The sequence below is a fragment of the Drosophila erecta genome, unplaced genomic scaffold (genome assembly GCF_003286155.1).
Source record: "Drosophila erecta strain 14021-0224.00,06,07 unplaced genomic scaffold, DereRS2 tig00000021-arrow-pilon, whole genome shotgun sequence".
Classification (NCBI taxonomy): Eukaryota; Metazoa; Arthropoda; class Insecta; order Diptera; family Drosophilidae; genus Drosophila; species Drosophila erecta.
In genome coordinates, this window is record NW_020825198.1 from 18,656,971 (window position 1) to 18,671,864 (window position 14,894).

Below are 14,894 nucleotides of genomic sequence, written 5' to 3' on the forward strand. Positions count from 1 at the left end.
ATCAAATTAAAAAATGAATCTTACAAAGCAAATTGCTGGCCGACTGAAGAAAATCAACTACGGCCTAACCGATCAGTGCTGGAAATCATAACTGCCTCCACCGTTTGCCAACACCGTTTCTTCGCGCCTTTTTTTCCCCAGCACATTGTGCTAACAACTTGTACTTCAAATAAATTCGGATAAAATGATATTATTCGTATAAAGTGGAAATCGAAACCAGTAAAATATTGGGGCCCAAGTACCGTTGGGAAGAGGATCGCGATCAACGGGACGCCAGTGCGATCGCGGCAGTGTGTGTGCGTGTGCGGGAGTGTAACAAATACGAAACACGAAAAGTCGATGCAAAGGTAGATCTCATTATTATTGTATTGTTGTCATGTTTTTGCTTTTGCCCCCGATCTTCTGTTGCGATCTTATGAGTTTGGCTTTCGTATTATCTGTAGATATCAATTGCTTAAGTACTTAGATCATACAAAAGAATACTACACCATACACAAACACACGCACACACTCAGCAATATGCATTAAACCAAAAAAGAAAACAGCAAAAAGAGACCCAAAAAAATGACCGATGTAAATTGTCTTACAAGTGAGCACATTGCACCCACAACCACCACTGCGAGTCCACCAGGAACTCCCTCCAAAAATGCTGGCTCGGCTTCTGTCGAGCCGACATCCCCGTTCGTTCTGAGAGCACCGCCCAGCGCCAAGTCCAAACTGATCCTCCAGAACATGGAGGAAGTGCTGCACTCGGTGAAGCAGAAGCATCGGGAGAAACACAAGCGGAAGCGGGAGGAGAAGCGCCGAGCAGCACTCATGGATGACCAGAAGAACACCGTCGAGGAGGCCAAGGCGGATGCCAAGCAGAAACCGCAGCCACTGCGCGAAAAATCCTCGCAAGAAAACGGACTTAAAAACGGCCGGCGTCGTTCCAGTCCGCTCAAGTCCAGCACTCCGGTGGCCGACAACCAGAGCATCATGAAGCACTTTACCAAGGCGGGCAAGCCGGAGAACCTGGCTGCTTCCCCGTTGACCGCAACCAAACCTAAGCCAACTTCCAATGTCTTCGAGATCATGATGAATGCCCGGAATCGCTCTTTAGGGGTAAATGAAGGTGGTGCAGAATCTCCCGCGGATCAGGAGGTGGGCAGTGAGACAGCAACGCCGAACACCAAGCGGAAGCTACTCCTCCAGGAATGGAACGAACGGAAGGGCGGAGCCAAGAGAAGACTGGCAGACGATGCTCGCGGGGAGTTCATTGAGCTGCAGATGGAGCAAAGGGCAAAGAGGTGAGTTTGGTAAAGAATAAGACATGCAATAGTTAGCATTTTTTAAATACTTTTCCAAAAGATTCAGAAGGCAATAAACCATTTTATTTCCCTAGATTGAGGAAAATGCTGACCAAGACTGACGCTAAAGAGGTGACGGCTCCATCCTCAGCACCCACGGATCCCACAGTCAAGCGTGTAAGAGGTCGACCGCGGTCTCGACGAATCAGTTCCATGGATGCCCAGCCCCAGGTTGTGGAATCGAAGCCCCAGGTCGTAGAAACAAAGTCTCAGGATCCAGAAACTGAGGAGTTTCTCTCAAAGCTTTCCTCGCCCACAAAAAAGCGTGACAGCCTGTTGGGCTACTTTGCCAAAGTGGAATCCCCGAAGGAGTTGGCTGAAAAGGTGATAATAGCGATCGAAACTCCACCTATGGAGACACCGAAACGAAGAACGCTGCGCAGAAAAAGCCAGCAGGAGACTCCCATTGTTGCCGAATCCACTCCTACGGCAAGACCAAGACGATCGTGTGTGGGAAAGGCGCGCTATGATTACGATCTGGAAACGAGTCCTGGCAAGCAACAAAAGGCGAAAACCCAGAAGGCAGACGAATCAGTAGAGATTATTGACCTGGACAATAGTAATCCAGTTGCTACACCAAAGAAACTAGCGCCGCTCTTCGTCCGTCAATTGCCAAAGCCCAGCCCAGATCCGTTGGTTTTGAAGGCTCGACAGGCATTTCTACAATCCGGAGTTCCAGACAAAATTCGGCAGGAGCAGATTCGTCAAAAGAACTTCGAGCAGATGTACGAAGAGAGCTATGAATTGTTTCCCAGACTGGCGCATATAGGTTGTGAAAGTTTTGGTTCAAAAGGTGGTCCTCTGGAATTACCCATTGCTCTGAGGGCAGAGTACGAATTTGCAGAGATTAGCAAAGTGGTACCCTCCAGCAAACGACGTTCCAAAGCGAGTACCATCACCAGCTGTCTGCCCGCGGACTTTACATGCAGCAAAACTTTAAACAAGTTCAACTATGCTACTTTACCACAGCTGGAAAACAAGCGCGGCTTTGTGAAGCTCTGGAAGAATGATTTTGATCGGTTTCCCACCTTTAAGTGCTATAATCAGATGAGAGAGAAGTATCGCCACTTCAGCGCCATTGACAGTGAACAGGACACGCAGCAAATGGGAGAATCACTGGTGGTCACGCGGCGCACCCGTCGGTCCATGGAGCGGAATATGGCACAGAACGATGAGGAGGCGAAACCCCCGCCTTCCGCACCGAATGGCGAGCTGCTCTTCACCGAGAAGTACAAACCGCTGCTGTTCGAACAGGTTCTGGTGAATCTGACGCCAGTGCAGGAGCTTAGGGAGTTCCTGTCCAGCTGGAGTGGGAATGGAGGTAGCAACCGCAACTCACAGGGCATGGATGACACCTTCGACATGAGCAACGATTCGGCATCAATGGGATCAAGTAGCAACACGATGGTTCTGGTGGGACCTTCATCTAGCGGGAAAACCAATGCTGTTTTCACTTTAGCCAACGACATGAACTTTAATGTCTTGGAGATAAACGCCGGGATGAAGAGGACGGGCAAGAAGCTGATACAGGAACTCCAAGAGGCCACGCAATCACATCAGATAAGGAAAGACAGAAAAACCGGTGGGGGATCTTCAAAGCAATTGCTTCAAAAGTTGCAAAAGAGTGGTTTGAAAGCAAAAACAGCCGCAGTGGAACCTCCATCCGAAGTACGGAAATCTCTGATTCTTATCGAAGATGCCGATATCCTGTTCGATAACTTGGATGCTGGATTTACGGAAGCCATCTATACCTTAGCCGCCAGTTCCAAGAGGCCGGTCATTGTAGTTGCCACGGATCCAAATTGCGCGCACTTGCAGCGCCTAATGCAGCAGAATGTAATCAATTTCCAAGCCCCCAACGCATTGAACATCTCCCGATTCCTGGCCGTTTTATCGCTAATGGAAAACTGTCCTATCGAGTTGGACGAGTTAATATCCTTGTATCTGTACAACCAACAGAATCTGCGCAAGACGTTAATGGAACTGCAGTTCTACATTCAGAGTGGTGGAGATGCAACTGGTGGTAGGACGGGGGGCAGCATAAGATCGCCAACGAAATCGTCAAATAGTCGACTGGCCACTATCGACGGCAGTCGAATCCATCAGCGATTTTTTGAGTTCTTTACAAGTCCGCAGAATGTCCAGTACCGGATACCCTTTCCCGTTGACTTTAGCCTTTTGCGTTTGAATCTCCCCGATCTTATGGCTAGTTCGCCGCTGCTAAAGGAGCAGCAGCCACCGGGTGGGGGAAGCAGAACCACTGCCAAGCGGAAGTCCCGCTCACCGAAGAAAGCCTGGTTGAGCAGCGCCACAGGGCAGAAGTCGGATGGCTACAGCTCGTCGCTCGCCACGTTGTCTTCCTTTTATGACAACATTTCGGTGGCTGCTTTGATGGACTCCGATTGCAGTGATCGCTTGCAGTGGCACCTGTCCGAGGAAATCGGTCACCTGCTGGTGGAGCAGGCTCTCCAAACTGGACTCGCGACCGCGGAGTGCCCCTACAATCTGTTTGATAAGCCGGCTCAGAGGTAAGATTTTTTCACTTAACCCAAGATCCAAACACCTTAATATCAATAGATTTCTGGTTCTCAACAAATGTTTGAAACATTATCTACGCATTAAGCGCCTTTTTATATCTACCAAAAACGTGGACATTTTATATTTAAAGCCCATTTGCTTTAAACATATTTTAAGGCTTAAAAATGCTAACTTAATTAGCTGTCATAGGAGTAATCGATGGAAAAAGGAAGTCGGGGTTTTGATATCATTCGGCAGTCATAATTACCACCAGTCACAAGTTAACTTTAGCGTTCTGAATTTTAATAGCATTGTCATAAAAATGAACGATCATATAACTATCTTTAAAACACTCATTCATCAAGTTATGCCCCAGACGGTTTACTAATTAGATACCAAACTGGTATTTCCAAGCAAATAATCTTAATTTTTAAAGTTTTTTATAACTTTCTGCAATTGTTCTAGGACTTCAATTTACGAGCACCTGGGCAACGGAATCCTCCGTTCACACTCCGCCAAATCGCTGGACTTCGAGCCCACCCTGCGCTCCATTTGCCGCAGCGAAAAGGAGCGGGCAGGACTGGAACGGAAGTCGAGCAGATTCTATCACTATCTGCGCAACCACACGGTAAACGTGACCAGTTTCACGACGGAGCACTTCGACGCTGCATGCAGTACGTTCCAATCTACGTCCATCAGCGAGCCATCCGTGGAGGCCGAACCGAAAGATTAGGCGGCGGCTAGATTTAGTTAAATTTTTTGAGCATGGTGGAGCAGCTCCACCGGCCTTGTTTGCAATTTATTCAGATCGTGTAAGAAGAGTTGATCTTTTTAGGAAGGCATTGTGGACATGATGATGTAGCTATTATGAGATAAATCTAGAACTATTTACAATTTAACTACGCTAAAGTAATACGACCTCATCCTATGTTAATAAATCAATCAAATGACATGTAAAGCTATGACTAGCAGCAGCAGAATCCGGAAGAGCTCTTCTTCGCGGGTTCGGGATCTCCAGATATTGTGTTCTCCGTGACTTTCGCTGCAGTAATGGACGTGGGCTGGACCTGAATGGGTGCAGCTGAGTTAATTTCTCCAATTTTGTAGTTCTTCAGTTCCTTTTCGGCATCGGACGAGTGGCCTGCTTGCTTGAAGGCCTTGGTAGCATCCTTGCCGCCGTATTCCAGCAGTACATCGCCGCCGCCAGGATGTTCGGCCAGGAACTTGGTTACATCGTACACGTTCCCCTTGATGATCAGCCAGCAAGGTTTGCCATTCTTGCCGTTCTGCTGTTCCACCTCGGAGAGTTCGTACAACTGTGACATTGCTGGTTCGATTGCCTAATTGCTTTCCGGTGTGTATGAATGTCTTTTGATGGCCGCTGTTAATTTGGTTTGATAGGTTGCGCTATTTATTTGCTAATTTTTGGAGCTGTTGTTAACAGTTGGACGGACTGGCCAACACTGAACGCGTGCCATTGGGCGACCCTAGCTTATGTTTAACATTTATCAATAGTTCAAACAATCGCGTAGATCGCTTGTACTTGCCTTGTACCTGTTTTCCCCGTCTCGCCTTCGACGGGCAATTACTATTTGCTGTTTTATTTCCACAATCTGTCTGCTTTTTGTGGCTGATAAGAATTACGTGAGAATTTCACCGTCTTTCAAGGCGACCCACTAGTGTAGGCAGTGACCAGTCTCTTTCTCGGGGGGATTTGTGCAAATCATTAATGCAAATGGATGGCACAAGTTGTCATTGAGTGGGTGTCTATCGTTGGTGAAATCTAAACTGAGTTTATGATTCACTTGAACACTTTTCGTTGACTAATTTATGGTGGGAATTTTCTTTGAGTCAGATATGACCATTAGCTTCAACCCTAATTGTTGACCATGCCATAGCATGATGCGTCGATGGTAGGGTACAATCTTATAATCAGTGAAACCCAAACTGCGATAATGTGTGTCAAGTGCCAATCAAAAACGAAAGGTTCCCGTTGGTAACAAACTCTCCCGCCTTAAAGAAACAATGTTTTTAATGTTTTATGCTTTCAAAGTTATGTTCTATATATTTTGGAAATATATTTTAAATTTGCTTTCATTTTTCCCATTTTTGTATTTTGCTTTAAATGGTTTTTGGTTTTTATATGAGACAACAACAATAATTGGTATTCAATTAATATATATGTATTTAGATATATATCGATTTTTATTCAGATTTTTGTTTATTAGACGTTTTGCTTAATGCGCTTTAAAAAATTTCGCTAGTATTGGGTGCACTTTGTCTGCAGGGATCAAAAATCAAATTCGATTTACTGGGAAGTGGGAGATTTGGGTCTCGGATGGTTTCGAAATCTTTGGGATCTGCTTGGGATAGGATGTGGTTACATTAACATAATGCTCCTAGCGCATTGTCCTGCATTCGGTGTATTTACAAATGAATCTCTATACTTTTCTTGTAGTTTACGTTATTTATTTATCTTTTGTTATATATATATCAGTCGACGGTTTTGCATTTTCGAAACGCAGCTCGTGTGCGCTTTCATTTGTATTCTCGATCTAAATGTACAGATACCATATAGTAATAAATATCGTATATATAAAGTGTAAAATTAATTACTTGTCAATGATTGTTGATTTATTGAATTAATCGATCTGCTTGAATTTAAAAAAATTGTAATTCAATCAATTGATTTACTATAATTTAATCGATTTGTTTCATTTGATTTACTTAGTTTTCGTTTAGTTTTGCTAAACATAATTCGTAGACTTGAACTTCGTTTAGAATTTAATTTTTAAATTTAAAAAACAGTTTTGGAGGTAGTTGAAATTAGGCCTGTTTGTATAAATGTGTATATGATTCTCCGATCAAACGAATTCAATCGCTTCGATATTTAGCTGGACTTAATTTGTTTAGAACTAATTAAGTAATTAAATTCTACGCGTTTAATTTAGTTATTCATTGTCTCCGGTTTTCTCTTCGTTCTGTGATATTTCGGGCTATTTCCGGTTGCATTACTTTAAGTATTCTTTGATCCATAGACATCGAACTATATCGTTATCGTTATGTATTTAAAGTGTAGGCTTGTAGGACTTGTTGGCGTAGTAAAGTGTTTTCCATTATTTTGCATTTGTTATCATATTTTCCTAGTTTCTCGCATTCCGTTTTTCATCTAAATTGTTGGTTAAATGTGGTTTAAATTTGATTTAATGGATCGTAAGTTCTTGAAACCATTTTTTGTTTTCCTTCTCTTTGATAATTTAAATATAAATTGTTTGGGGCAACAAGGTGCATGGGTTGTCTGAAAATTACACATTCTTAGAATTTCAGAAACTCGTGAAAATAAAGACTACCAAATAAGGCTGGATATTTAAACAATAAAAGCTCTGAGCTGCTTAATTGTGCTTATATTATACATTGCTATGGGATTTTTTCTTAGCTCCTTGATTTTCCTAAACTCAGAACATACAAAATATAATGCCAATCTCATTTTAAATAAACCGCCAAAATATTTTGAGACTGCCGCACTCGACCAGAGTTGCACATGAATCTACACGATCGTCCATTGTTGCCCGGTTGCAACAGGTTATCGATAACTTCAGGTTCATCGATCGTTATGTTTCAAATTTTAGATTTAAAATAAATCCCGCTAAAATCTGAAATCAATCAAATCAATTAGCTTCAGCCAATTAAAAATGAAAACAATAATTTCTCTAAAATTTGGTTTACATAGATTTCATTTCATTTTTTGTTTTTTTCTTTACATCGTAATTCCGTTAGCAAATATACAAATACAAATTTCAATTGAACTAAAAACTGTTTGTGTGTGTTTTCGTGTGTTCCAGCACATGGGCCTTGCGTACAATAATAAAAGGGTATGTGGATAGGGGTAGGGGATAGAGTATAGTTAAGAGTTGGTTGGCTTCGATTTAAAACTAGAGTTATTGAAACTAAAGTGTATACAATATTCATTCATAAAATTACAGTTACATATTCACTTATGTTTTGTTTTTACTTTCCTCATTCCCTTCTTCAAGTTTTGTGGTATTGTGTCTGTCTCTTTCAAGTTTGTTGCTTTCTTGGTTTTTACAAAAAAATTCTCGATTTATTACTTTTAGCAAGCGACGAATGGAAATAATGGTACATAACTTAAAAATGAACCTCCTACGGTCTGTGGTGAGTGCTTAAAAGGCGGCAGCGCAGCTATACATATGTCTTCTCCGTATCATTCTCTAACTTTCTTCCCTCTTGTTACTCAAATTTACAAATTAAATTCTGACTAATAAACAGTCTTTTCGTACCAGCGCAAAAGTTGGCGACAGACCTACATAAAATAAATCTGTTAAACTTTAACATAATAGATAAACATAGGCTAACATAAAAAAAAATATATGTATATATATATTAATGTATATATATTTTGGAGGTGCCGCACAAATCTCTGGAGATTCGACAACAAAAGATAAGTATTTCACTAAATTTGGCAATGTTTTACCTCAAGTAAAGCTTTTTAAATACAAGACCTGTGGTAAGTTTACAAATTATGATCAAATACCATGCAAAAGTCTTATAGTGTGTGAAGTTCAAATCAGCTAGTGAGCACTTGTAACTTAACTAATGTTCTAAAATCTCCAGTGGTTTCCGCACCACCAGATTTGTTTAATGTAGTTAAACTTAACACGAGCTCAGTTATGAGTTGGCCGCACAGTGGCTGCAATTCCGGCTATTGCAGCTGCAGTGGTAGCTCATCATGCTAGAGTTGGAATTATTGCGGCTCATCGTGGTCAGCGGGAGATCCCCCGTCGCTCCGGCGGCAAAGGAAGACTGAGTGGTGGCTGTAGTTGCGGTTGTCTCGACGGCGGGTAGGCTGGCGGTACTGCTGCTACTCCCGCTGCTGCTGCTTCTCAGCGGCTGCAGGCCAGCTCCGATTGGCACGCAGACGGACAGCGGTGGTGTAGGTATCCTCTCGGGACTGCAGTTGCCGCTTGTTCCAGTTCCCAGGCTGGTTATCAGTTGCGTGCTGGGTCCCAGTCCTGAGTAGATCCCACTGGGATTAGTGCCGTAGCCACAGGCCGTGCTCTTCAGCAGGGATGCATTGGAAACCGGCAGCGTGGGCAGGGGCGCAGCAGCTAGTGAGGAGGCCGACGACGAGGTGGACACACAGGCGGAGGAGGCTAGCGAGGAGGCGGACGACGACATGGAGACGGAGGATGCAGGCGAAGCTGTTGCAGCCGAGGTCATTGTACTGCTCGGCGGCGACTTTGGCGAACTGATCCGCGAGAAGAACTTGGTTATGGCATTCGGCTTCGACTTGCTGGACGCTGAGGAGGCGGAAGCTGACACGCCCGCAGGCGTGTATGTGGAGGAGGCGGCCTGGAGCGTGGTGAGACGGTAGCTGGAGCTGGAGACGCCACAGCCGCCCGCCGAGATCTGCTCGGGAACATCCCGCACCGTCTTGTTGGGCGGCGGTTTCGTGTACGATCTGGTGATTTCCGATTGCTGTTTGGGATTGAAGCATTAAGTATACCAATTGGATTATATAGCGTATTCCAGGTAACTCACCTGATAGCTACTCCTGATCTGCAGGTGTCGATCCTGTCCGTACTCGCTGTCCGGCAGTGGTACGTGATGGGGACAGCGGGGAGTTTGCTGCTGCTGCAGCTGGTACTGGTAATGTTGGTGGTGATCGTTGCTGTGGCTCTGCAGTGAACTGCACGAGGATCCGGATGAGGAGTTGCCGCAATCGCCTTTGTAGCAACCACTACCGCTCCCGCTGCCCGTGTTTCCGTACTTGAGCGTGGTGGCTTCTATGCCGCCTCGCGCCACATTACTGCTAATACTATTGTTGTTGTTGCTGCTGCTGTTGCCCAGCTGGTGATGGTGGTGGTGTTGGTGGTCACCGCCTGCTCCTGCTCCTCCTCCTACTCCTCCGCCGCCGGAGTTATGCGTGCTTGGAGTTGTCATGCGTTGTTGCTGGTGGTGGGAATGTTGTTGCTTGCTGCTGCTACTGCTGCTGTGATGGAGATGGTGTTGCTGCTGGTGCTGATTGTTGCCGGCGCCACGAATCACAGTCTCGCCACGTACAGCCAGAAGCTCACGTGCCTGGAGCGCATCCACGCGCATTCTACATCTAAATTGATCCCTGCAATTAAGGTAAAATTAAATTAGAATGGATTTGTGTTACGTTTAAGAACTTCAAAAGCAGTTGCGTTCTTAAAAGAATTCAGTTCATGATATTCTAGGAACTTACTGCTCTGCAATAAGGACTTCGACTTACCTATCATCGGGTGGTGTGCTCAAAGATGTGCGGGTCGGAACGCCGAGCCGCTCCATTCCCGCGCAGCCGGCCGTCTGTACCGATAGCATCTGCAATGAAGTGAAACCACAATTAGCATAAAGTCAACTGAAAGGCTTATCAAAAAGGTTTGGAAGAGACCTAAAAGTTCTGGCCACCATTCTCCCCATGCTCGTCCTGACAGCTCTCCACATCACTCAAAGTCTGAGAGCCCTCCAGCATGAGCCATCTTTTGGCCACCAGACCAGTACACATGACCCAATCGTCATAGTACTCGTGACCCTCGTAAAGCTCAATACGTATTTCCATTTCCTTAAAGTTATTCGGTTTTAGGGCTTTGAATTTCAGGTTACCCGTGTAGTGAAGTTTTTTCCGCATTACAAAGGGCTGCTCCACAAAGAGTACCGATTGCATCCAAAGCGATTTGAAAGGCGACTTAAAACAGGGATTACAGCTCAGCTTGAAGTGTAAGCTACTACTAAACTGCACTTCGAAAAAGAGAAGAAAGCACTCGATATAACCCTCTCTATTGACAGTTAGTCTAATGTTTCGGTCTATAAACAGATCTTCCTTCCTGGCATTTTTCAAATCTAGTCTGAGAACGCATTGAGCCATGGTCAGAAGCTTTTCACCGGTCGTTAGGGCAACACAAGGTTCAGCCACCGCATATCGACGTAAGGCATTCATATTGAATCCGTAGACATTCCGCCAATGATTGCATCTCTCGCTCTTTAGTTTGTGTTCCTCGGACGCAACAAGATATAGCGAACCAAGATCGGGTAGGATAAAGCCGCCTTTCTTCAGCCAGCGATCACGTGCCTCGAGCACCTCCAATATCTCCGATTCGTAAAGCAAACAGTGACCCATCCAGTTGCAGACGATGCCATCTACTTTTGTCGGGAGCTTAAGATCCTGCATGCGACCATTCATGACTTTGACCACACCTTCATAGCCATTTTGCCGCACCACCAAGGTCGCATAGCCAGTGACCTTGGAGTAGTCCACGGCGTACACCCTTTTCGCTCCCATTCGAGCTGCCATGAGGGCCAGAGTTCCAGTTCCACAGCAGAGTACCAGGATTGTGCGATCCTTGATGAGATTCCTCTGCTGATGGAGGACGTTTTGAAAGAAGTGCATGTGCTCCTGACCCTTCTCCCGGGATCGCATTATATCCAGACGAGCGGCGGTATCGTGCCGGAAATCCGCCGAAGTCATGCGATCCAGTTCCTCCAGTTCTTTGGGCACGTTTCTTGGCGGCGTGGGAATCCCTGGAGAGGATCGAACTCGCGTTTTGCGGCGTCCTTGGGAAGCATTCTGGGGATTAGGTCTCCGCAGTAATGTTACTATAGTATCGTTGGGTTTTCCGGTCTTGGATTTATCCGGCTTTTCTGGAAGTTTCTTTACCTCTGCCACACTACTCACTGTACTTGAAAATCCCACTCTCGATTTAGTAGTGGTTTCATTCTGAACTACATCTTGGGAAATTATTGGCAGCTTTTCACAACAAACGCCACGACCACGAGTTCCATTGTGTAATCCACTATTATGCGAGAGAAACTGTTTCCAGATTTCCGCGATCGTCTTTTTTCCCATTCGTTCATTTTCTGTTTGTATTTTGTCCAGTTGACTGTGGAAATCGGCTAGACTTAGTTTTGTGGGTTTTTTTCCAGCGTTGATCGCTTTTTTTTCCAGATTGAGTGAGTTTGTACTCTTCTTTCCAGTCATTGCACGTATAAATAAGCTAATTAAGTTCCCAAGCGAATTGAAGTGACAGTGCAAGTGAGAAGATGGAACCGTTGGGAAGGTGGCGCAGAAGAAAAAGATTGTGACGTCACTAATAGGACTTTGATACATCAAAATCAACCTCTTGAGGGAATGTTCAAGGAATATCTCAGGGGATTCAACAAAAATGCATACATATTTTACTTTACGTTATTATAAAACTCTCTTATAAACAAACTATAATTTTTTTAGCATAATTCGTAAAAGCGATAGATCGATTATATTAGTGTGCCCAATCTAATCGTATTAGTTCAAATAGTGTTGGGTAGTGCATAACTGTTTTTGAACTTCGGTTTTCTGGTACATTTCAAAAAGCTTGAATATTGTACTGGCGGCTCAGACTTATTGTTTTTTTTAAACAAATAGTGAATTGAACACACCTACCTTTCTTATGCTGTTCTGTATAGTACATTTAAAATTTCTTAAATTGTTTTAAAGTTTGCACGCAGCTTATGTTCAGTAAGAATTGTATATATCCCATCTGTACGATTAGTACACCCTATGTTTTCTGCACAAGCGATTCGCATAACTCAGCATGGTCCACATTCCGTTGGCCACCTTTTTCAAAGTTTTTTATTTTTTCGTGTATCTTAACCCCCTAATGCCCCACCACACCACCTGGCGATTGATGTGTGCAAGCGAGCATGAAAGAAATGACAAATCTCGGCGCGGGCAACAACAAATAAAAGAGCACGAATATTTTCGGCGACGTCGGGGGCCGCGTACTTTGTAAATTATACAAATATGCAAATGCAATTTTGTAAATTAAAAACTGGGGAAACTATGTGGTAAGAGCTCTGTGGGCAAGCATGTTCCTTATAATTTGATTGCACAAGACAAAGTATTTAACTTGAATTTATTTTCAGATTTTACATTATTTCTAATCGTTGCTTCCGACATGACACAACTTGCGTCTTGTTCCATTTTTATGATAAGGTGTTTTGCTAAGATGTACTAATGTTTTTATGCTGGCGCGAAATTCACCAGTTTTAATAGAAACTATTTTCCCTGGGTACAAACATTATTACCATTTTATAAGTCAGTATTTTTAACGGCAGTTTTTTGCAGTACCATTTTAAGTAAATCCATTATAACTCCATATGGAGTTATAATCCATATACATATGTATACACCCTTGTTAATGCCCGTGCTTTTTTGAATAACATTTACTTGCGTTTCTTATCAAAACTGAATTTCCCAATGATATCTGAACTTAGGGTTAAAGCTTGTGATATGCCAGATGCAAAGTTTGCATTATGGACGCTACACTGTAGTGGTCTTCTTGCAATATTTCCCTTCGTTTTGGGTAATCTGAAGCACCGTAAAATATCGCATCACATTGTCTGGGGCGTCTCCGCTCGCAAACTTACACACATATGTATGTATATACATATGTGTATGTATAGCCCCCAAATCGTCCCGCTCCCGTGGCAAAAAAAATTAGGTTAAAATGTTTACTCGAGCATTGCAGACGGGATTGGCAATAACCTCATTTTCTGTTTGTGCACTAGTATGCGTGTGCCTGTCTGCATGTGTGCATGTGTGCGTATGGGCCAGACTTTCTGACGTAAGAGAAATGTCTGCCTTTGTTTTTGCTCGTTGTTGTTTTTGTTGGCCTAAGCCCAGCCATAAGTTAACATACTTTCCCCGACTGCTCTGCATCTGTCGCATGTTGTTGTTTATCTTTTTGCTGGCGCTTTTTTTATGGCCAATAATGTGACATAATATTTGGGGTAAACCCTTGTTTTCGTTCCTGCCCCCGCTTGTTTGCCTTTGGCCTTGTTTGAATCCTTGAAAGTTTCCGACTTTCTCTGCGTTTGCTTAGGGTATCCAAAGAAATGCCCAAATATCAAAAGTTTGAAATGTTCCAACTGGTACACAGCAACAAGATGACACTATATTGTTTCGTATTTAAAAGGCAATTATTCCTTTCTCAATACTGTAACTTTACCAGAATGTTTTCTGTAACTTACTTTCACTAATTATTTAAGTTGTAATATTATGTAATGGAATATGTATTTGATTTTGATTTTAACGGTGTGTTTCCACTAGTTGTGCAGTAAACATTTTTCCAGGCCGTCAAAAATTCCAAAACAGGAACAGCTGTCTGTGTGTGCGTGCTTCTCTCTGCTGTAATTGTAGTTAATTTATGCACGTCTGCGTCTGGTGCGTGCGTCTGGCATAGATAACGGTTTTAATGAAAGCCCGCTCTCGCACATCCACATCCACATCCACATCAACATCCTAATGCTGTTAATGTTAACGCCCACAGAAGTTCACACACTCCAACACTGGCGCACATGCGAGCGTACATTTTAATAATCAATTTGAATTATTCATTGGCTAACGGCGGCAAATAAAATTCGATTAAAACAGAACGCCGCTGCCGACGTTGCTGCTTCTGATTCTGCTAAACGCCTTGGGTTATTAGCGGCAATTGTGTTTCACATTTCCCGCCAACCATCCCGCCCACGCACTTACGTATGTCCCCACCGCTTCTACATCAACATCCACATCTACATCCACATCCACATCCACATCCATAAACGTAACCGTTTCCACATTGCCATCCGCATCTTGGGTTTCCAAATGGGTTTTGCCCACGTTTTGGAGGGGCATGTTGAAAAGCATTCATTTATTATGTTCTCACTACAGTAGAAACACACCTCGCTTTCTATTAGAAGCTTTATGGGCCAGGAACCTCAATCCTAATAAAACGTCAATCTGTGTATAATCTCATGATATATTTAGATTTTTATCACGATAACTCATGCCTTGGAACGCCGAATAATCGTAAAATATCTTAATCCAAAACAAGTACAGATAAGTGTATACAAATATAGATATACATAAAAGGTTCCATAATTAAGTGCCAATTAATTTAACCCCAACCCGGGCCCATTTATTGAGTGCCCACCGTATCTGATGTGTTTCATTCATAATGTTGATTTTGC

At 43.5% G+C, this 14,894-nt stretch overlaps 3 protein-coding genes across 6 annotated transcripts in view; 1 reads left to right on the top strand and 2 right to left on the bottom strand.

Moving 5' to 3' along the window:
• On the top strand, positions 1–4,824 carry LOC6544805 (ATPase family AAA domain-containing protein 5). Its single transcript, XM_026977819.1, has 4 exons — positions 1–347; positions 444–1,289; positions 1,385–3,877; positions 4,332–4,824. Exons 2-4 carry the CDS (start codon positions 565–567, stop codon positions 4,597–4,599), a joined length of 3,486 nt encoding a protein of 1,161 aa, XP_026833620.1. The 5' UTR covers positions 1–347; positions 444–564; the 3' UTR covers positions 4,600–4,824.
• LOC6544806 (cytochrome b5) lies at positions 4,612–6,009 on the bottom strand. Its single transcript, XM_001973149.3, has one exon. The coding sequence runs from the start codon at positions 5,189–5,191 to the stop codon at positions 4,832–4,834; it is 360 nt and encodes a 119-aa protein (XP_001973185.1). The 5' UTR covers positions 5,192–6,009; the 3' UTR covers positions 4,612–4,831.
• Positions 5,938–14,894, bottom strand: part of LOC6544807 (protein arginine N-methyltransferase 1) — a 26,142-nt gene continuing 17,185 nt past the window's right edge. Inside the window, exons 1-4 of one of the 4 annotated variants that reach the window (XM_001973150.3) lie at positions 10,300–12,083; positions 10,141–10,229; positions 9,426–10,005; positions 7,622–9,362 (exon numbers count right to left, since the gene is read on the bottom strand). In XM_001973150.3, the coding sequence (XP_001973186.2) occupies positions 8,553–9,362; positions 9,426–10,005; positions 10,141–10,229 (1,479 nt within the window). In that variant the 5' untranslated portion in view covers positions 10,300–12,083 and the 3' untranslated portion in view covers positions 7,622–8,552. Of the gene's footprint in view, positions 9,363–9,425; positions 10,006–10,140; positions 10,230–10,299; positions 12,084–14,894 lie in introns of those variants that run through there. The other 3 variants (XM_015157530.2, XM_026977821.1, XM_026977820.1) reach the window with 3 other exon arrangements.

Bases quoted from the DNA above. Each gene is read 5' to 3' on its own strand.
- LOC6544805 (XM_026977819.1), top strand. From the start codon at position 565: ATGACCGATGTAAATTGTCTTACAAGTGAGCACATTGCACCCACAACC. The intron at 1,290-1,384 runs GTGAGTTTGGTA...TTATTTCCCTAG, and splicing joins ATGGAGCAAAGGGCAAAGAG to ATTGAGGAAAATGCTGACCA. The intron at 3,878-4,331 runs GTAAGATTTTTT...CAATTGTTCTAG, and splicing joins TTTGATAAGCCGGCTCAGAG to GACTTCAATTTACGAGCACC.
- LOC6544806 (XM_001973149.3), bottom strand. From the start codon at position 5,191: ATGTCACAGTTGTACGAACTCTCCGAGGTGGAACAGCAGAACGGCAAG.